This window comes from Anolis carolinensis, unplaced genomic scaffold (assembly GCF_035594765.1).
Source record: "Anolis carolinensis isolate JA03-04 unplaced genomic scaffold, rAnoCar3.1.pri scaffold_8, whole genome shotgun sequence".
In the NCBI taxonomy this organism is placed as follows: domain Eukaryota; kingdom Metazoa; phylum Chordata; class Lepidosauria; order Squamata; family Dactyloidae; genus Anolis; species Anolis carolinensis.
The window spans coordinates 23544848-23567481 of record NW_026943819.1 but is presented as its reverse complement, the minus strand read 5'-3'; the positions used below and the strand labels follow the sequence as shown (position 1 = coordinate 23567481).

General features: G+C 40.9%; 1 protein-coding gene across 2 annotated transcripts in view; it reads right to left on the bottom strand.

Annotated features, from left to right (window-relative positions):
* snx19 (sorting nexin 19) overlaps window positions 1-22634 on the bottom strand; it is a 34415-nt gene that overhangs the window by 8572 nt on the left and 3209 nt on the right. For both annotated transcript variants that reach the window (XM_062961410.1, XM_003223152.4), the window contains exons 2-8: window positions 21666-21804; window positions 20752-20852; window positions 20188-20307; window positions 19109-19239; window positions 18044-18140; window positions 16621-16813; window positions 14847-14976 (exon numbers count right to left, since the gene is read on the bottom strand). In XM_062961410.1, coding sequence (XP_062817480.1) covers window positions 14847-14976; window positions 16621-16813; window positions 18044-18140; window positions 19109-19239; window positions 20188-20307; window positions 20752-20852; window positions 21666-21804 — 911 coding nt within the window. The remainder of the gene's footprint in view (window positions 1-14846; window positions 14977-16620; window positions 16814-18043; window positions 18141-19108; window positions 19240-20187; window positions 20308-20751; window positions 20853-21665; window positions 21805-22634) is intronic.

Below are 22634 nucleotides of genomic sequence, written 5' to 3'. Positions count from 1 at the left end.
AAATGGCAAAAATTCAGTGCCTCGCATATAATAAAAACAGTACATCATACATCTAAAACAGTAACACCTAACTGTAAATTAAGCCATTAAAACTACAAAACATCAACCATGAATATGGACATTAGACACTGCATCGATCCCAATGTTGTCATTCATCTGCTACGCTATTGTAGCTATTGTAGCTATTGTATGCTTGTTTACATAAACAAGTTTTTAGTTGTTTTCTAAACACCAGGCGGGAGGGGGGCAATCTAATCTCACTGGGGAGGGAGTTCCTTAGCCGAGGGGCCACCATCGAAAAGGCCCTGTCTCTCATCCTCGCCAATCTCACTTGTGGCAGTTGCGGGACTGAGAGCAGGACCTCCCCAGGTGATCTTGGCTCATAAAGGGAGATGCATTCGGATACTGAAGAATGGAAAATCAGGTTTTCATAGTTTTATGAATATTTTAAATATCTCTTCCATCCATACGAAGGAGAGGATGCGTGACGGACCCTTCATCCTTTAAAATGGATCACTAGAAAATTTCATTTCTGAAATGAAAGGACGGATGGGTTCTTTTTGAAGGTGAGGAAACATAGCTTCTGTAAAAGGAAGCTAGGAATGCTTTTCTCAGACTCTCCATTCTGTCCTTATCTTAAAGAGATCAAAGATTGCCATGAAAGGATATTTGTCCTCTGCTAGATAAGCATCTAATGTATTTTAACAGTGTTTGCTTTAGGCTTATCTCCTAAAATAACACAAGATGTGTGTATAGGGGGCTGTTAATACAGCAAACTTGTTTTATCCTGCAATCTAAGGATTAGCACTTCCCCAACCACACCTCTTTCTGTGTGTTTTTTATACAGCAAGACTTCCTTCTACCACTTGTTCTTGCTTCTGTTCTGGCTGATACCAATGTCCTGCAGAAATGCAGTCAACTCTCCACATTTGCTGGTATTCGGAGTACAGGGCTCCCAAAAAAGTGGGAAAACCCCCCAACTAAAACACCACTCTAGGAATCCTTAGTTCCTTCAACACAAGTATATGGTGCACCTCTTCCAAACATGACCAAAGAACCATGCTTAGAGAAGTGTACTCTCTGGGAATTTCTAAAACCTCTAGTACAAATCTATGGTAGATGTTGACTATAACGCCATGCTGGAGGACTGAGAGATTCCTAGAGAGAATGTATTAATTGTTGTGGTAATCTCTGAGCGGTTAGACTCAATTTAAACCTCTCTGGGGGAGATTCCACCAAAAATCAGCAGAGTAGCAAAAGCAAAGCTTTCAAATGCAGCAGTTACTTACACGGGGCGAGTAAGAGAAGCCTTTGACCATTTAGGATTGCAATCGACAGCAGAGTCTCAATAAAAGTTCAAAAAGTATTTATTCCAGTAAAAAGAACTCCATTGTAAATAGAAAGGCTTGGGAGCTGTCTAGTCTACTCTAGACTGGTTTCTAAGGAAAAATAAGAAAGGAAAAATAACAAACATCTGAATAGTTACATCTTGCCAGGAGAGATGGTGAGATGCTTCTTGTTAGTTAGGAGAACAAAGGAAGAAGAGAGAACCAAAATGGTTCCAACTTCATGGTCCAGTTTGTTGGGGCCATAAAAGACATTCTGACCAATGGGAAGTTAGTGTCCTTAAAGATTCACATTTCTTCTAACTTCAAAGTAAGGGATGTGACGTGAACAGGATAGGGTGAAACACAGTAAAGCCTGTCTAGGCATGCTTTGGAAACAGGCAAAGGATTCCCTCAATCTAACTCTTATCATTTATCTAACTACATCTAGACTTGAGTAGTCCAGGGTGATTCCCAACAATAATCAATTCTGCAAATAGTTACATCTGCAAAAGTGAAACCTGCAAACGTGGAGAGCTAGGTAAGAGCAAATACTGAAAGGCCATGGGTCATTTACCACCAAAGCATTCATATCTGAGCTAACGGAAGGAAGGCTCTCCCTCTTGTAACATTTCATAAAGGGACATTCCCTCTCCTGACAGACACATCGCTGGCCACCGCACACCGCAGAGCTGCCAGTGTGAGTAACACAGCCTGCCTGGAACACAGCTCAGCTGGAAGGAGGGCAGCCAGACAGCTGTTCTCATACTTAGTGGGCAAGAATCCCTCCTTACCCCAAAACGTTATAGCTCCTCTAATAAAAGAAGAAAGAATCTGGCTGTGAGGGCTGACAGGTTACATCTGGCATGGCTCAGAAGCCAGGAGCGCTGAACACTAACAAAAGCACTGACACTCTTGGCTTGCGGTTGTTGGAAGACCCAGCTGAGGCCCTCCAGGTGTTTTGGAGGTGCCAACACCCATAGCAACGGCAGAGCAGCCGATCTGGTGTTGGGATTTTACAGATGTTTCCCCCTTCTATCCTTTTGATCCCAAGAAGAACATATATTCAGAGGAAGAAAGCAAGGGTTTGATACAAGGCAACCATAGGCAGGTTTACCTGGAAAATGAGATGGAGATGCCATATTGGAGTATAGGCCTCCATTTGTAGCTGTCAAGTCCTAGGAGGGGTTGCAATTGTTACTTGCTAGTGATGGGTGGAGAGAAGAGGAAGGCAATTTGGATAATGAAATAGCAGAAGGATTCAGCTCAGGGGAGCATAAGTATGTGCTCACGGGTGGAGTGGGCCATTCTTTTCTTTCCTCCAGGAGCCCAGAGCGGCTGCGTTTTCATGGTCTGAATTGGTGGTTCTTCCTTTCCATTCTCACTAGTGAAAGGCAGCAGCAGCTCCTCACAGGCCTTGACAAGTTCCTGAGATTTAGTTATGGGATGGAGCATGAGAATGAAGGAATAGTCCCCTGCTCAGCATCCAAAAAGAGTCATATGCATGTGCATAAGCTGCGCTTACACATGTGCATGGCACTAACAGGATGCCAGCTGTGGCTTAAGTAATCTACCAAATCTTTGTTTTGTAGAGACCACTCAAATGAAGGCTTTTCAAAGGGATGGGGAATGAAAAACGGGACGGGGGCCATTTTTCCTTCTTGCGCCTGCATTGTGGGTCATGGAAAACTCTGGGAGATGCTGAAGAGCTAGGGAAGTCAACTGTAGGGAAGTAAATACCCCCAAAATAAGATTCAGGTGGTCTTTGGGAAGAGTTTCCTGCAGGACACTTAAGGGGTTTCAAGGTCTGCAAGCCACACTTTGCTTGTTTTATCATTTTGGACTGATTGGGAACCAGATAAAATAACCAAATAGAAGAAAGGGATAAAAGAAACCTCAATGAGATCTATAATCCATCCAACCCTAAAGTCACACTCACTAATGGCTTCAAACTACAGTGCGGTAGCTGTTGTTATGTATTTTCAAGAAATTTCCGATTTTGGAGACACAGAAGTAACCCTACCATTGGTTTTTCTGGAGCTGATAATGTGCGTCTCTCCCAAGGCCACCCAATAGATTTCTATGGCTAAGTTGGAAATCAAACCCTGGTTTTCAGAGTTGTAGTGCAATGCCCAAACCACTATGCCATTCTGGCTTTGGTGGTGGTGGCAGCTTTGGTGGTGGTGGTTATTTATTTAGTCATTTCTTTCCTGACTCTTCCCAAATTTGGGATGCTAAAGAGCATAAAGACATAAGAAAAAATAATATTAAAAGTTATTAAGATGCAATTACATTATGCACAGTATTAAAACCATTTAAAATAAGTCCATAAAAGAGAGTAGCCAAGGGGCCCATCACAAAAGTACAGCAAGTTAAAGTGGTTTGTGCCCACTGATCATAATGATTTACCAAAAGGGAGGGACGGCAAAGCCCAAATCTGCTGCCCAGCTGGCCCTGGCCGGCTGCGGACTGAGTCACCTGCTCCAGGCATCTGTTCTCGGCAATCATGGGGATGATGGGAACAGGTGCCTTGGGAAGGAGCCCGGCTGCAGCCCAGCTGCATGGGCAGGTTCCCTGGCAGGTGGCTTGGAAAGGCCGCGGGCTGCTTTTCAGACCTGTGGCACTTCATAAAAATGCACACAAGGCTCTCAGATTTTGCCAAAGCCTTCCTGTTTTGCCAGGTCCTCTGGCACAGAAAGGCTACAAGCTGTGCTCAAAACTGCAGAGAGGCCTCGTCGTTTGGCTGGATCCACACCAGCTTTTTCAATTTGCTTTTCTCTCCAAAGCAGAGAGGGAGGAATGAAAAGACCATCTGGCGAGTCTTGCATGGACATAGATACAGACAGGCAGGGACGTCCTCCAAGGCATGGCTGCTCAGGCATTAGTTGAGGAGATCTATTTGTTCTCTCTGAGATACTCATTGTCAAGCACAATATAAATAGGTGGCGGTGGAGATACAATGACAATACCCATAGAGAACAACAGCACTGTGAAATACTTGTACTAGAATGGGACCTATTGTGCATGTACAATACAGTGTTCCCTCACTTATCGCTGGGGTTAGGTTCCAGGACCACCCTCAATAAGTGCAAAGTAGGGACGCTATATTTATTTTAATATTTATACATTATTTTAGTAGTTATACACTATTTTAAGTTTTTATCAACCAATCGTGTGTTGATAAATCGCCTCCTTCTCCTCCTGTTGCTTTTTGGGCTCCTTTTCTCTCCCTTCAGCTTCTCCTTCCTCCCTTCCTTAGGCTGTAAATTGTAATTTTTTATGCTTTATAATAGTCTTTTAGAGTTTATTGAGAAACCATGAAACAGCGAATCCAGCGAATAACAGCGAATAGTGAGGGAACACTGTATACCCTTTCCTGTGTGTTCAGTTCCACTTGCACTCGCATCAGCTGGATATGGTTATTGTACATTGTCAAAATTATCCTTCCATATGTATTTTGTAATTCACGCTTGCAATGTCACTAATGAGAGCCAGTGTGTTACAGTAGTTTGAATATTAGGACAAGTCCAGGGTTCAATTCCCTGCTCAGCCATGGAAACGCATTGGGTGACCTTGGACAAGTCACATACTCTCAGCTCCAGAAAACCCCATGAGAGGGTTGACTTAGGGTCAGCATAAGCCAGAAACTAATTTGAAAGCACACATCAACATCACTGAATGGATGTCAGGTTAGAGGACATAAAAGTGGCCCTAAGACTTGCCATAGATACCTACTCGTGGTAGACATGCTGAACCCTTTTTAGCCCTCTTGGGGTTTTTTTTAGTGCGAAGTATTTGTTCCCTGCCACCATTCTCATTCAACAAGTATCAGCAAGCCAATGGCCTGCCTCCTCAAATGTAGAATCCCTCAGATGAGAACTAATTAAACTGGCCACACAGCTTGACCTTATGGAAGGGGGGAAGGATTCCCTCTCACCTGTCCTCTCCCACTCAAACCAACCTAAGACTCGGCAAGACATTGCAAGTGTGAAATCTGACTGAGTGGAAAAGAAGCACTAGCAATTTAATGGTTGTCCTGGTGACCCGGAGCCCAATTGTCCACAGTGACTTTGCCTCGGTAGGGAGCAACCTCCATCGCCACAAGGCCAAAGAACGGATTACTGAGGTGCTGGGAATGAACAGATGCAGCCAAAGACCCTGAATAGACCGGTTGGGGGGCAAAAGAGGGGGATTTGAAGAGGAGAGATGCAAGCCGAGAAGTTAGTCTACTTTCCCATTAACCCAAGACTGTGGATATAGGAAGGCTTGGGGGATGTAGCTGCGATAACTGAAGGGAATCCATCATTACTGACCCATTTTTGGGAAACAGTTGTGATCCTCTTGAGCGGAAGGGATGAGTAAGCAGAAACAGCCAATGCAATTGTTGAAAGATGGACTTTTCCATTATACAGTAGAGTCTCACTTATCCAACACTCGCTTATCCAATGTTCTGGATTATCCAATGCATTTTTGTAGTCAATGTTTTCAATACATCATGATATTTTGGTGCTAAATTCGTAAATACAGTAATTACTATGTAGCATTCCTGCATATTGAATTACTTTTTCTGTCAAATTTGTTGTGTAACATGTTGTTTTGGTGCTTAATTTGTAAAATCATAACCTAATTTGATGTTTAATAGGCTTCTCCTTAATCTCTCCTTATTATCCAACATATTCGCTTATCCAACGTTCTGCTGGCCTGTTTATGTTGGATAAGTGAAACTCTACTGTATTAGTATTTATGTTCCAAGTGTTTTGGGGGAAAGTACAGTAGAGTCGCACTTATCCAAGCTAAACGGGCCGGCAGAAGCTTGGATAAGTGAATATCTTGGATAATAAGGAGGGATTAAGGAAAGGCCTATTAAACATCAAATTAGGTTATGATTTTACAAATTAAGCACCAAAACATCATGTTATACAAGAATTTTTACAGAAAAAGTAGTTCAATATGCAGTAATGTTATGTTGCAATTATTGTATTTATGAATTTAGCACCAAAATATCACAATATATTGAAAACATTGACTACAAAAATGGCTTGGATAATCCAGAAGCTTGGATAAGCGAGGCTTGGATACGTGAGTCTCTACTGTACTTGCGAATTGGGCATCCATTACTATAAGGATGTAAAACAAATTAGGATGCAAAAACAGAACGGTGAGGTTAATTGACATTCTTCCAGCAATGTATATAATCTCCCTCTTGTATGTTCCTCAACCAAAACCCACAGCTCACAATTCTCCCAGAATCCTGTTTTCTACCCCTTTGGCTGTTCCATCCATGTGCTATTTTGAATTTGGATGGAATATCTGTCCTAGCATCAGTGGCAGATTCGAACAAAGGGTTCCTGCCTTACTGCCAATTTTCTGCAGGACGTGTGCCCATAATCTAATAAAATTACACTATAAAATCACAATGTAACAATCCACCCAGCCTGTACCAAGGCACTCAATTATTAGAAGCAAGTAAATTGGACTGATTTATGACGCTACGTATGTCAAAACAGTTTGCGTAGTTTGGAGCACACTGCATAACCCTTTCCACCTGCAGGGAATGCTTTGGCTCTCCATGGCTCGGTGTGTTAGATTCTGATTTAAAGCTATACCTTTTGCACTAGGCTCTTGGTAAATCTTGAGGCCCAACAAAAAGTAAAGCACATCCAACAAGGTTAATGTCCCCCCACCCCTGATGTAAAATACTGAAGTCTCCGAAGAGCTGTTACCACTTGCAGAAGGCAATATCATGCTACGTGGCACTGACATTTTCCTAAAAACTCTGCTTAGCAGAGGCCAAGGTGACTATATGAACATCTCAAAGAGGTGCTTCAGTGTCATGCTCTTGGAGGTCCTTGGACTGGTTCCAGTTTGGGATCTATTGGCTGTGTGTACACAGCAAATTTCCAGGCAAAATAGGAACATCAGTGGTCAATAGGTATAAATATGGTGCTTATCCTTGGCACTTGGGGGCAGGGACTCTTCCAAGCCTACACATCAGATAATTTTAAGAAAGACCACCTTAGGGTAGAATCTCAGGATACATCTAAACTGTAAAATGATGCAGTTTGACAACACTTTAACTATCATGTCTCAATGCTATGGAATCATGGAGACTGCTTCACTAGATGCTTCTGAAGTTCCATCAAGCATGACCAGTGGTGAGGGATTCTGGGAAGATGAAGACATCTGAAGAACCAATAACTTCTTTAAAAAACAGTCGGTCATCCTTTGCAAAATGGCGAAAGGTCCCAAGTTTTCCTTGATATTCTATGCAGCATTGCAGAAATGCAGAGGACATAGGACTGAAGGGGAGACAAGATGGCTATTTGGGTCCAGAACATTGGTTGCAAAGGTCTTGACCCTTTGAAAAACAATGCAACTTCTCAATGCACCAATACTTATTCCCAGCATTGACTTGTTCTTTCTTTCCAAATAAAAGAATGACAAAGAGAAATGATGTGATCGGAAGCCATTGCCTCAGGAAAAGCCAAGTCCTGAAGTATTGGGAGATGACCAGAAAGGGTTTGTTCTTTACTGGAGTCAACTAGCAAAACATTCTTTCTCATTGAGGGGAAGAAAAGAAAAAAAAATCAGCTAGCAGTGCCCTCTTGTGCCTTCAAGTGAGAACCACTCCTGAAAACTGATAAAGATTTTCTCATTCTCGGTTTTTGTCTCATGGCTGGCTGGGCTTTCTGAACATCAATGGTTAATTCTCCAAAAAGATGAGCACCAGTGCGGAAGCCCTGCCTTGAGGTTACACCTGCTGACTCAGATGTCTCTCCTCCTTCATTCCATGCAGCAAAACCTAGTTATACCTCACAACCTCTGAGGATGCCTGCCATAGATGTGGGCGAAACGTCAGGAGAGAATATTTCTGGAACATGGCCATACAGCCCGGAAAACATACAACAACCCTGTGATCCTGGCCATGAAAGCCTTCAACACATAAAACCTAGTTAGTCTGTACATTGGCACCACCATGTTAGCACTATTTTCTTTAGGTGGCATCTGGGGAGGATGGTGGTATACTGAGCTGGATGCCTTTGGATCAAGGACTGCAGTTGTGAGTGGCTACTTTACACACACAACAAAAGGCAGCAACCAATAAACAAAACCAAGAAAGTTCCATAGCTTGTTTAGCCACTTCCAAGTTCCTGCAGCTTTCCAACTAACTCATCATTCCAATAGAATATGGCGAGATAAACTTATTTAGGGGTAGACATGCGCAGGAATAAAGACTCAGTATAGCCTAATGCTTATGGAGACCAGGGTCTGAATCTGTGTTTTATTTTTTTTAGTCTAATAAAGATATTATCATTTTTTAAAAAAAATACTCATGAGTCATAAAGTCAACTTTCACCTTATCTGTTGTTTGGGAGGACCAGTGTTCATGCTTAGGACATTTAAGTCAACAAAAGGGCCAATTTCTCCCTGGGATGTTGATACAGAGAAGGCTTTGCTCTTGGCAGAGGAAGGGAAGCATCTGTAACCTCAAGGCCGATTTTAGGACTGTCAATATGCCATAATTACAAGGAGAGGCATGTGTGGGCAGCCATGAAGATCGGCTAGTCAACCCGGTTGTAAGCCAGCAGAGGCTTCTTTCACTACATACCATCCCAAGTCACAGCGGAAGGTCAGGGAGAAGGAATCTGAAAAGGAAAATGACTCAATAGGCAAGGGCCCCGGATGATAGCTAGCTTACCATCAGCCAAGTTCAGGATGCTTTTCATTTATTTTCAACACCAGCTTTGGAACTCAACTCCATGTGCCTGAATTTCTTTTTAAAACACAGACACTACATCTGAGCAGCCTCCCCCTACTTCACGCATCTCAGCCCCAGACCCCATCTCATTTTGCTGGAGCTCTCCTCAAATTTCCAAGTGCAGACATCCAGGATGTGATGAGACGTTCTCTCTTTATCTTTGGATTAGCACTTTGCACAGAGCAGGGATCTCAAATGATACTCTGGAAGTAGGTTAGGGAGGCGAAACCACCACTATACAGACAGTTTTGATGAAAATGTCCACTATCCCCATCCAGCATGGCCCAAGATCTATGTGCCTCTGTACATTCGTCAAAAGTAAAAGCAAAACACAGGTAGGCTGGGCACTGTTAAGAGGAGCATTTGCAATGGGATTTGGACAAAAATTGATAGAACTTCTTTCTACTTGAGGATCAAAAACCACGTTCAACTAGTGGGTGCAACCAAAGTCTAAAAGGGAATGCCAAAATATTAAAGTTCTGGCTGCTAGTTAACATTTATGAGACAATCTCAGGCCATGATCCATGTACTACTCATGGTGGGTTTTCCTTAGTGTCCAAAATAAGAAAGGATCTGGTCTCTTATGGTATTTAGGCCTTTCCTGTAGATGGGTTAATATCAGTATAAGATCTGTGAAACCATCTAATGATGGTATTGAGCAAAAGAGGCATGACCACCCAGAAAACTGCAGCGGGACATACTTGGATCTCAGGAGGGCCAAATTTAGTAAATTTGCCACGGTTCCCTACCCTGATAGAGAAGCTGGAATGGCTACCCCACCGCTACAGGTTCTCCACTTTGAACAATAATATAGTCAACTGGCCTTTACAAGGCTTGTTCTATTATTTTTTTGTCTGGCATAATGTCATCGAGTCAGAATGTCAGCCGTTCTCCAGGTTTATGGTCAAAGAGAATCCATTACCTGCTCCTATTCTCTTGACTTAACAGGGAATTGAACTACGGGGAAGCGGCTTGCCCGTCCATGACTGAATGATGACCGCTTTCCTTCAAAACGGAACAATCGTAAATGACACCATGCACCCATTTGCCCAAAGTGGGATGAATAGCTTTTCCCAGAGTTGGTCTGGAATTGTATTCTTCCAAGAAATCTATTTAAAGTCGCTAGTTCTCAAGAGCAGTCACCTCATAGGACCGTGATGGAATCTTGCCAAGGACAAGCTGAGCCCCTCTCTGAGCCCTATCTCCGGCTTCAAAGCCCCTGTGCCGATTGGGGTCATGTTTCTCACATTTACACATGACCCCTACATCTTCCAAATCATGTTTGGCCATTCCTTGAGTTGCGCAGGTCTGTCTCAGGATCCTGCCTGCAGAAGATTTGGTTTCACTCACAGAAGAATCCCACCTGAATCATGTTGTAGAACAAAAGCATTCTCTTCTCCGAATGTTTGCACAACACAGCAGTGGCTGGATGAGCATTACCTGTCCTTTTGACACAGTAGCATCCATTGCCAAAGAGGACAGTTTGAGGGCAGGGCACGGAAAGGCAGGGCAGACGCTTCACATTCCAACGTCTGGGCCCATATTTTTATCCCTCCCCTGACTCACAGGCTCAAAGAAAAAAGGGGTCGCAATGGCTGGTATGCCCACCATTCTCTCACCTGATGGTGCCAAATACCAATAATAGCCAGGACATACTTTTTAAATCATCATGCCTTGGCAGATAGATGTATCTAAATAGGGGGCAGGGATCAATTCCTAGCAGTCTTCCCCCGCCCTCCCAAAAAAAGCAAGGCCAAATTCCTCTATTTCCATGTACAAAGGGTGACAGGAAGTGGCCACTGCCATTTTGAGAGGGACTTTGGAGGAAAACAGGCATTTTGGAGCAACTGGGTTCTCTGGGGTGCTGGTTGGAATGGGATATCTGTGTAGGAACTCATGCATTAGGGGGTAGTCTGTGTGATTAGGAATTCACACACAACCGTTATTGGCATATAACAACAAAATCACAATACAAGTACTGTATATACAACAAGAGGTAGTCATGGATAAAAATAAAACAGACTTAGAAGTTACACATGGGGGCGGGGGGTAAATTGGGTTGAAAGTGATGCCAAATGTTTAGCAAAACTGGTGGAGTTGAGAAGCTTTAAAGAGCTTGGTGAGGGCTTTGGCAGCCAGAAAAGTAGGGCCCATGGACCACAGATCTAAAAGTTCATCAACATGTGGGGAACTGTTCAGCCTGTGAGATGCACAACACTCTGTGGGTTTTGAGGGAGTCACCCATTTGGACCTTGTCATCTTGGGATCCCTGTCAACACCATCATTTTTTTAAACAAACTCATTTTTCAGCTAGTTAAAATGATTAAATATAATGCTTGCTCTTTCCAGAACAGAAAGGAATAGCCAACAGAACTACCCACAGGTGGCTTCTTTATCTCCAAAGCATCACTTTCAAATCTGAAGAAATTGGGCCACTGATGTCCAAGAAAGGTCTTCTGATCTTCAGACTGTGGCAATCCCTGCTCTATTGGATCATCCATGTCACCCAATATCTACAGCAGAATATTTCATCGAGTGATAGTAAAACTGAACATGTTCACCCATGATTTCCCCAATCCCATCATGGTCAGGATTTGGTTCAGAAAGAGAACCCAGGACAAAATGGGATGAGGCTCCCTGAATTGTAATAACTAGGGTTTCAAAGGATGCGTATATGGAAGATTATCTCCAAACGTTGATACTATGCGCCTTTATTTTGCAACACTGCCTTGCACAGTCACTCTCGGTCTCTCTCACACAATTTATGCAACTTCCAAAGACAATTGTTTCCTGACATCCCACTTGTCCTAAAGAGCGGCCTCTTGTAAGCAAAAATACCGAGACGCCCAGATGGGACCAAAGGGAATTGTTTACGGTCTGAGCAGCAAGACCACCCAAGCTGAAATCTTTTCTTGGCTCCAGATGATCTCATCTCTTGGCCGACCAACTAACTTCCCCTCTGTCACCCCCCTCTTTTTAGCCAACCCAAAAAAGGACTGCTCTCTGTTACATAACTAGGCAGAACAGCCTCTCTGGAGAAGGGTGTACTCCTTCCTTCCTTAGCAATGCCATTTTCGGGCATGTACTTTTTCCTCTCCTGGCGGTTGCCATCATTGGGAGGGATTTAAAACAGATACCCCCTGTGTGCTCCCCTTCCAGTAAATTCCCTTTTTCCCGCCACGCAAAGGAAGATGAAAGGTAGTAGCAACAGATGGGAGGAACAGATGCTGGAGTGCTCAGGTGCATCCGCTATGTCCAAAAGCGGTAATAATAATAATAATAATAATAATAATAATAATAATAATAATAATGTGATTTAAGAGGTAAAATTGATCTGCACATTCCTAAGCGTTGCTGCAAGAAGTTGTTCTGACCCTTCACTTTGGCCCAAGCGAAATGCCAAGATCTCAATGCCAGCCTCATGCCCAAGGGCAACCTGACATCTCCTTAAAAATCATCTGCCCCACATTCTGTGACACTCTATAAATTAGAACGGCTGGGGCAATGGGCAGTACATCTAGTTATGTCTTCATGCCTAGCAATGGGTGTGCATTTTCAAACAGGATCTGAGGTTTTGAAATGGATATGCTAGTCTTTCACTAAATTTTTACCACTCGGCTCTCATTACTCTGCTTTTCTCTAAATGTTTTAGTTGGTGTTTTATTAAGATTACTATGGTGTTTTAATTGTCACTGCAGCATCACTATGTGACAGTAGTGACTTGAGCACTGGACTATGACTGGAGACTAGGGTATTATAATAATAATAATAGGGAATAATAATAATAATAATAATAATATAACAACAACAACAACTTTATTTTTGTACCCCACCTCCATCTCCCCAAGGGGACTCAGAGCGGCTTACATGGGGACGAGCCAGGTCAACACCATAAAATATAATCACATTAAAATGCATAGACAATATCATAAAACAGAATAAAAGGGGGTAAACTGTAGGGGTGATAAGGAAATATGATGTATATATTCATTTATCATATTTATTTGCTGTATTATTATAATTGCCTTATTTTAACTTACTACATTGAGTGTAACCAAGTCTTATCAAACCTTGTTGTTTATTTATATTTATTGAACAACAATTATAACAGCATAGCAGTTGTGACAAAATAAAAGCAATCTCGAACCAACCAATGAGCCTGGAATAAAGTCCATTTCTAGGCATGGATGGGCGGGCTAGTGCAACTCACTTTTGAAAATAGGGCTAATGGATAAAGTGCATTTGAACCCTCGCCCATGAAAACCCACTGGGTGGCCTTGGGCAAGACACACTCTCTCAACCACAGAGGAAAACAAAGGCAACCCTTCTCTAAAAAAATCTTGTCAAGAGAACCTTGTGATAGAATCGTCTTAGGATGGCCTTAAATTGGAAACAACTTGACGGTATGCAACAACTGGTAGTGAAGGTGACAAAACTGAGGCTTATCATGATTCATTGAAAAGGCAATAATGTTTGGTAAGTGTAAGAGAAAATAAGCAAATGGAGAAGGATAGATGTGAAAATAGGCAGGAGATTGGTGGGAAATTAAATGCCTTCAACAACTGAAAATGTGTCCCATTCAACCAACCAACAGTAGAGATTGCAGTTGTTAGTCCCAACTAGAGAAGGCCCACTGAATCAGGAATTGTTACCATCAAGAATGGAGTCCATGAGCCTATTTGAGTGGGGATAAACCCATAAGATTGAAAGCATTGACTGCTGTTGAACAGGCAACTCCTCCTTGGCTCGCATGAGACATTTCTGTCATCTAGGCCTATTGGGATTCCAAGAAAGGCAAGCATTCACGTATGACTCCTTCCCAAAGAAAAATAACCCAACTCCGCATGACCATGGCTGCAGGCTTATCGAGCATATTTGCAGCAAGGACATTCAACCCAACGGCCCCGTGGCCCTCAGCATCTCTGTCTCTCTCTGAAGGGTATCACTTTGCAGCTTGTCAGTCGACTTTTAAAAAGCCCATTTAGGAAATGTGTCTCGTTCTTCTTCCTGACCCGATTTTCTTTAAAAGGAAAACCAGCATTCCAGCACCTGGCATCATCACCCTGGCCTCCACTCTTTCTGGCAGCCTTTTCTTGAGGATGCTCGATTAAGAAAAGAAACACTTAACATGCTGTCCTTCGCAGCCCAGGCGCCTGTCCTTTGGGATTGTCTGCAAACAGGTCTCTGAAGAGCCGAAATGGCAAAGACCTTTTGGGCCTGAGATGGAAGGCTGTTGAATGATGGTGTGTTGCATTAAACTGCTTTTATGGTGTTTAAAAGCTATTTTGAATTTTAAAATAATTTTGCTGTTTTATTTTATGCACAACTTTGGAAATTACAAAATTGAAATGCAGCATAAAATATACTATAAAATAAATTGGAATGAAGAATGAATCAAACTATAAAACAGTAGAAAGGTAACAACAACAAATGAAAGGAAGGTAACTAGGATTTTGGAAGCTTCCTTGAAGCCTAGACCTTTGAACCACAGTAGACATCTCTGCTTATACTGAAATGTATCAGAGAAAATTCCTGCAGGAAAATGGTTCATTCACAACAAGCTAAATTAGTCTATTTAGGACTGAAGCCTATTTAGGACTGAAGTCTATTTAGAACTGAAGGACCGTTCCGGAGTCAAATTCCAAACTTCTTTTTCTAGTTTTGCAATGGGTGGGGCTAGAGCTTCCACCAGCCCCAGACAGGAATTATTGGAGTTGTAGTCCTGAAATAGCCAGAGATCCAGTAAAACAGCAGAGCCTTACCTTTGGATAAGTGTCCCAAAGAGCAGGTGCAGAAGCCTCTGCATGTTCTCGGTGCACAGCCAGCTCCAATGGTCAACCATGACCAGATGGAGAAGATCCAAAGCAACGTCTGCCAACAGCGTCTCAGATTCTACCAAGTCAAGATGAAGCAAAAGAAAAATGAGCTTAAGCCAGAAAAGTCATCCATCTGGACCAGGGGACAGAAGCAGGCCTTGAACAGATCCAACCCCCCTCCCCAATTATTCTTTTTAACTGAAATTGCTGATTAGATTTGGGGGTTAAATACTGTTGCAGGTTATGCTCTGAAAATGACATATCAATTGAACTGAATCACAGAATGAAACAGAACTAAAGGGTTGGAAGAACCGAAAGGGCCATGGAAGGAATCAACTGGTAAAGCAATCCTGAGAGGTTGACATCCAATCTTTGTTTAAGACCTCCAAAAGATAGTCTCTGTTAGGTGGAGCACATTGGCTCAAAGACTTTGAGTCTGCAGTTCCAATCTCACTCCAATATACTGCACAGGTCGTAGCAAATCTTAGCCTTCTGATACCTCCCTCCCCATTTGAAACACAAGAGAGAAGAATATTAATGTCTTTTGCAAAATTGGGTGTAAACTATAATAATAATAACACTTGGGAAGTGTCCGACATGTGATCCAGTACAACAGCCAGCAGAGTGTCTGCTGTGGATTCAACTTGTGTTTCTAATAACAACAACAACAACAACAACAACAATAATTTCACCTTATTTTATGTGATGTTACTTTATTTCACAACTTTGGGGCAATTTGACAGGAATCCATGCCTATTTTTAGTCATATTCTTCAATATAACTGTCTAACATGATATAGCTATGTTGTAGCTATGATTTCAGCACATCCTACTCCAGTGTGGGGCCAGTGTTCTTTTTATAAGCCTTAAATGCCCTGATGTTCCGAGATACCATCTGGTCTCGGAAACTAAGCTGAGAGGCCTGGTTAGGACCTGGATGAGAGAATTTACTGTATATGATGACCTTATATGTTTTATTGATTTGTTTTTATATTGTTGGTTTTTTATATTGTCTGTTTTCACCTGGGCTTGGCCCCATGTAAGCCGCCCCGAGTCCCTTCGGGGAGATGGAGGCAGGGTATAAAAATAAAGTTATTATTATTATATTATTATTAGAATACCAGGGAAGACCAGGTTATGGAGGCAACAGTCAGTGCAAGGCAATGGCAAGCTACCTCTGAGTATTTCTTGCTGAAGAGAACCCTATGAAATTCATAAACAGAGAAGCAAGTTGAAGGCACACACACTGCATTATTGTTCTTTACATTCGTGTCACTTTGCTGCCACCTTATGGAAGCATCCGGGCTTAGCAATGGAGAACACCAGCTGCTAGGAAAACAGCTCATATTGGTCACATTAAAGAACTCCCAAGAGAAGAAAGAATAATAAAAGATGCTTTTATACTGAATAAGATCATCAGTCCATCCAACTCACAACTGGTGATGCAAGGTTTCAACCTGTAACTTTTTGTGTGCTAAGAATGCACATTATGGACCAATCCTTTCTTGGAATCTTCTTGGTCCTCCAGTGAGACTCTGCTAATCTGTGGCAGACGTCAATCATTTCAATATAGTTCACTATTGTTCACAGTTTCCTCTTTCCACTCTAAGATCAGTAAAATATCCTCAACTGATAATAGGAATTGTACTTTCCAAGGGCAGTGCCAATATGTTCAGTGTATAAGGTAAAGAGATACAGAAAATAGGGAAAAAAAACCTTACCAAGCTCATTGCTGCCTTCTACTGGCACGTGTGGTACTTCCATCAATTTCGTGTCCAAATCCAATGCTTGCTCAAGGGCCTTGGCATCTTCGTCTCCCTCGTTTTCTTCCCGCTCAGTAACCCCTGATTCCAGCAGCTTTTCCTGCTTCTGAATGAAAGACTCTATTCTGGCCAAGGATAACAACTCGGACACCTAAGAGAATAGGAATTATGTTACCCTCTCTGGACAGTAAAGTACAAATGGAAGCAGACAGACTCTGAGCCGCCATTCACAGGGACACAAAGGTCATCTTTTTAGGGGACTGGTGGTTTTTGCAACTACAGTAGAGTCTCACTTATCCAACATCTGCTTATCCAGCATTCTGGATTATCCAACGCAGTTTGCCTCCTGCCCTGATCCACAGCTGTTTCTCTAGACAGCAAGGACTGAACTTTTTATGGATTTAATTTCCGACAATGTTGCTACTATAAGTTCATTTTATGCAATTCTATCTTTATTTGTAGTCAATTTGTTAGTAGTCAATGTTTTCAATATACTGTGATGTTTTGGTGTTAAATTCATAAATACAGTAATTACTGTATATACTCGAGTATAAGCCTAGTTTTTCAGCCCTTTTTTAAGACTGAAAAAGCCCCCCTCGGCTTATACTCGGGTGAAGGTCCTGGTTGGCTTATATTTGGGTCAGCTTATACTCGAGAATATATGGTACATTTATTATTTTTCTCTATTATTATTGGTATTATTACATTTATTATTTTTCTCTATTATTGTTGCTACTATTACATTTATTTTACTCTATTTTCATTATTATTATTAATACATTTATTATTTCACTCTGATCTTATTATTATTATTGCATTTATTATTTTACTCTATTTATTATTATGATTATTACATGTATTATTTTACTCTATTATTATTAAAAGGATACATAAGCACATTTACATTGAAGAAGATGAGAATAATGATTTGATCAGAGTTGGACAGTCTTATCTTAAATTTGAGCTTTATGTAAATATTCAAAAACATTTAACCTACTGAGGCCTCAATTAATATAATTTTATTGGTAGCTATTTTTTTTTCTGAAATTTACCACCCTCAGCTTATATTGGAGTCAATGTTTTCCCAGTTTTTTTGTGGTAAAATTAGGTGCCTCGGCTTATATTCGGGTCGGCTTATACTCAAGTATATACGGTACTACATAATGTTACCATGTTTTGGACTGCTTTTTCTGTTGATTTGTTGTAAAACATGATGTTTTTGGTGCTTAATTTGTAAAATTATAACGTAATTTGACGTTTAATAGGCTTTTCCTTAATCCCTCCTCATTATCCAACAATTTCACTTATCCAACCTTCTGTCGTCCCGTTTATGTTGGACTAGTGAGACTCTACTGTATTCCTTTTCAATGTACATACTTACCGTAGTGCCTTCTCTGAAAGAATACGCAACTTTCGCCTGTGTCCCTCCCACATTTAGAACTGGAGCAATTTTACTGGATGCAAATCTCAGTCTTGGCCTGCGGAAGAGAAGTTTCCAAATTATTTTTTTATTAGTGGTGTATTTTTCCTATTGGGAGGAGACTGAAAGGGTGGAAGAGAGTCAGGAAGGTTTCACCCATCGTGCACATCCCTTGGAGATGATTTATCAGCAAGCGATAACACACGCTCAAATATTTGGGTCATCTGTTTTCAACAGCAGCCCTATTCCAGCCTTATATGTCTCCATCATGAGAGGAAGAATGCTACCAGCTTTCCTTTCACTTCCATTGACATCCTACATGCAGAGAGTGATGTGTTTTAAACAAGCTATGGACATTTTCCATATAACACAGGATCCTTAAAAACCAGGGTTCCAATTCACAGAGAGAAACTTCATATACAGAAAAGACCTTCCTTCTCAAACTGTTCCCCTCCAAGCATAGCAGGGCAAAAGAAATGATAAAAGACGGGCAAGGCTCTTTGATCATCAAATATACACACATCAGACTTCATAGGATGAACTTTATACACCCAAGATTGGGACTTGTAGTTTCACCTACTCACATCCAACAAAATAAGTAGGAATTTGGTAATTCCTCCTGGCAATTATTTGATATGCTTCTGCCAGAAGTTCTCATAAAGTCATTTATTCATTCATTTATTTATTTAAGTTATATATCACTCTCCTCCCCCGGGGAAGTTACCCTGGAAGACAAACCAAATTCCTCTACTGAAACTTCCAACAGAAGTCGTTCATTTCAATAGGGTTCATTATTATCCAGCTTCCTGTTTCCATGCTAAGTCTGGGAATGTATTCCCCATGCATACGAGTGTCATACTGAACTGAGTACAGCATATATATTATAGATAACCTGGGAAAACAATTCGAAGAAACAGTTATTTTAGCAAAATCATAATACCAACCAGGCCTTCCACATTTATAATCTGCTAACCCTGTGAACAGTGCCACATACATTCCATCCCCAATGTAAGGACTATTACTTACTTAGTTGCCTTCTTCCCATCCGTCTGTGTCTTCCCTTCCACCTCGGCTTCGCTGAGATCCTCCGTAGGGCTCTGAGGCTCAGACCGGGGGAAAGCTGTTTTTAATGTGTCCACAATGGCATTCATGACAATCTGGAACAGGATGGTGAATAATGGAATCATTCACAGAGTGCAGGATACATATGTGCATGAAAGAGAGTGAACGAATAAATGAATGAATGAAAGGGAGAAAGATGGATGGTTATGATCTGAGCAGAAAGCAAAAGGTCTATCAAAGAATGGCTAAGTTTTAACCTTCCCCAAAAGCATAGCACTTTGCTTTTGGCCAAAATAGGAATAGCTGCTTTGAGTCTCCTTTTGGAGAGAAAGATATAAATACAGTAGAGTCTCACTTATCCAAGCTAAACGGGCCGGCAGAAGCTTGGATAAGCGAATATCTTGGATAATAAGGAGGGATTAAGGAAAAGCCTATTAAACATCAAATTAGGTTATGATTTTACAAATTAAGCACCAAAACATCATGTTATACAACAAATTTGACAGAAAAAGTAGTTCAATACGCAGTAATGTTATGTTGTAATTACTGTATTTACGAATTTAGCACCAAAATATCACAATATATAGAATACATTGACTACAAAAAAGGATTGGATTATCCAGAGGCTTGGATAAGTGAGACTCTACTGTACTACTATTACACCTCCTAATAATAATAATAATAATAATAATAATAATAATAATAATAATAATAATAATAATAATAGGCAATGCTGAATATTATACAGAGCTGCAATTCTCCAACCTCTGGAGAACCATGTAATTCCCACCCCTAATGCATAAATACAGTATACAAGCTTTAAAATTAGTTTACATATTATGTTTACAAGTATTTAGTTTGTATATGCATTGTATTGCCCTCTGAAAATGGACTTAAACATTTATAGGCTGTAGGTTTTTAGCTATTCAACTCCAGACTAGAGTATAAAGAAATGCTGGAAGTAAAAAAGCAAAACTGCATACCCAGTCAATAGGATTGTGAATGTATTTAAAGGGATGAGCATTTCATGATGGGCACAGTACCTTGTCAATCCTGGAGACCACAAAGGGCTTTTTGACGAAGGCGATCCTGGCGTCAGTGTTCAGGGCAAGGAATTCCTGCATCTCCTCACTGTTGGCAATCTCAGAAATTGCACACAATTGCTAGAACAAGGAAACACACTCTTGGTAAGCTTAGGTTAGGAACCGTTGCACCCAATGCGGTCAAAGCAGGGTTGTCCATGTCAAACCAATGCACACGTGGCAGCACACTGAAGCACATGCAAAGGTTCATACACTGTCAGCACTCATTGAGCACTACAGTTCCTCAATAATCTGTGAGTCATCCACATTTTCTATTGATCCATAGACTACATTGGTACTCAGTACAGGATTTGAGGAATACAACTTCACCAATAAAAAATTAGGCTACACTGAAGCGGTTTCAGATCTTGCCCCCAATTTCCGCCTAGCATGCTACAGTCATAGGACTCTTACTACTTAGATGCCTCTGGGGGTTTTTGTAACTGGATTATGCCAACTAAGTTACTTTGGTTAATTTTATTTTCAGAATTAACGTTTCAAAGGACAAGAAAGAACATCACTCACCTTCAAAAATGACTCCAATAGGCTTTTCCTGGCTTCTACTTTCTCCACATCCATGTTACCAAAAGGCAGATCAGGAAATAACTTCTTTGGCCCTTTGATATCTGCAGTTTGAACAAGAAAAAATACACCTACATTAGCTATTACATTGATTTATCTGTTATTTTTATTTTAAACATCCACATACCGGTTTTCTCCAATATCCCATCTAAACTGCTACATAATGTATTACATGGTCTGTGTAAACTCATATAATGCAGCTTAACTATATATTAAAAATTATACCCAATTCTTTTCAATAGTAGCAAAATGTGAATTAGTCTATGATTACACTATGTAACAAAATTTGAAAAGTTTTCTGTTCCTGATTTGAAAGTGTTATTTCCTGTTTAATTGTGCGGTATTTACTTTGAAAGTAGTTGTTCTAATCCAGAAACTTTGTTTTTGTGGTTGCCACAAACTATGTTGAATTGGTTGAGTTTCTATGATATATTCACTGAAAAACTATAGGAAAATGTGCTGCAAGATGTCCCGCAAAAACAAAGTATTGGCAGTTTAATAAACTTTTTTCATGTTTTCATGATAGAACCAATTAGGAAATGACATTTATAACCCAGGAACAAAAATTGTGTTACATAGTGTGATCCATTTGAATATAAGGTGTGCTACATTGCCTCTGGAACACATTTTTTGCAAGTAAATTAAAATGTTAAATGGATAACCATAAGAATGGCTCTGTGATTTGGCTAATCTCTTTACGCTGCTTCTCTCTTCTATGGTATGGTCACCTTAAGGTTGGCATTTCCAACAAATGCTCCTATTTATTTCTATCTTGCCTTCACTGATGTGTGAGCACATACTACAGAACTGAGCTAATAAAATAAATCCTCCTTCAAAAAGGAAACTGCAGTACCAACTTTTAATGAACTTCCGCAGATCTGGCTTCTCCTCCAGTCTGGTTTGCAAGTTCAAGAATTCCCGATAGCGTCGGTTCACAGTATGATAAGCAACTTGCTGGAGGGTGCTGGTATTGTCACTGTCCAAAGTTGTCTCATACTGTAGAAGAAAGAATATTTACTATTCAAGCAAAACAGACAACCATTACAAGGCTATGATTCCCATTTTTTCTCATCAGTGGTTGTACTATCTAGGGCTAAGGGAGCTGAGTATGTTAAGCCTTTAGAAAAGAAAACTAAGAATATGACAACCATATTTAAATATAAAAATGAGGTTGTCATGTTGAATAGTAGTACTCAAAGAGGTGGACCTTGGACTACTCACAGGCCATGAGCCCATCAGCTTCTGATCCCTACTGAGTTTGTAGTAGGAAAGCAACCAACACTTGCCAATAGAAACAAATGCTGGACATGTCTATAACACAACATGAATAAAGATAATTGGGAAGCACTGATGGAGAAGATGGAGCAGGTTAGTTTTTCTGCTGCTCCAAAGACTAGGACCTGAACCAATGGATTCAAATAGCAAAGAAAAACATTCCAGGAATAACATTGGGAAGCATTATCTTCTGAGTAGCTCAGAAAATAAAGGGCCTTCCTTCGCTGGATGTTTGGAAACAGAGAGGGTTTTGAATGATCATCATGTCCATCAATGACATTAGGTGGTTCTAAGGCTTTTTCCATCTTTGGGTGCATCTACACTGTAGAATGATTGTAGTTTGACAACACTAGAGAATCATGGGAAGTGCAATTTGACAAAGTTTTTAGCCTTCTCTGCCCAAGACTGCTAACCACCATCCCTGGGATTCCATAGCATAGAGCCATGGCAGCTCAACTGGTATCAAACTGAACTCATACTACAGTACAGATGCACCCTTTGAGATGCTGTGGCTCTCTCAAGATTTACCTTAGATGTACATATACTACAAC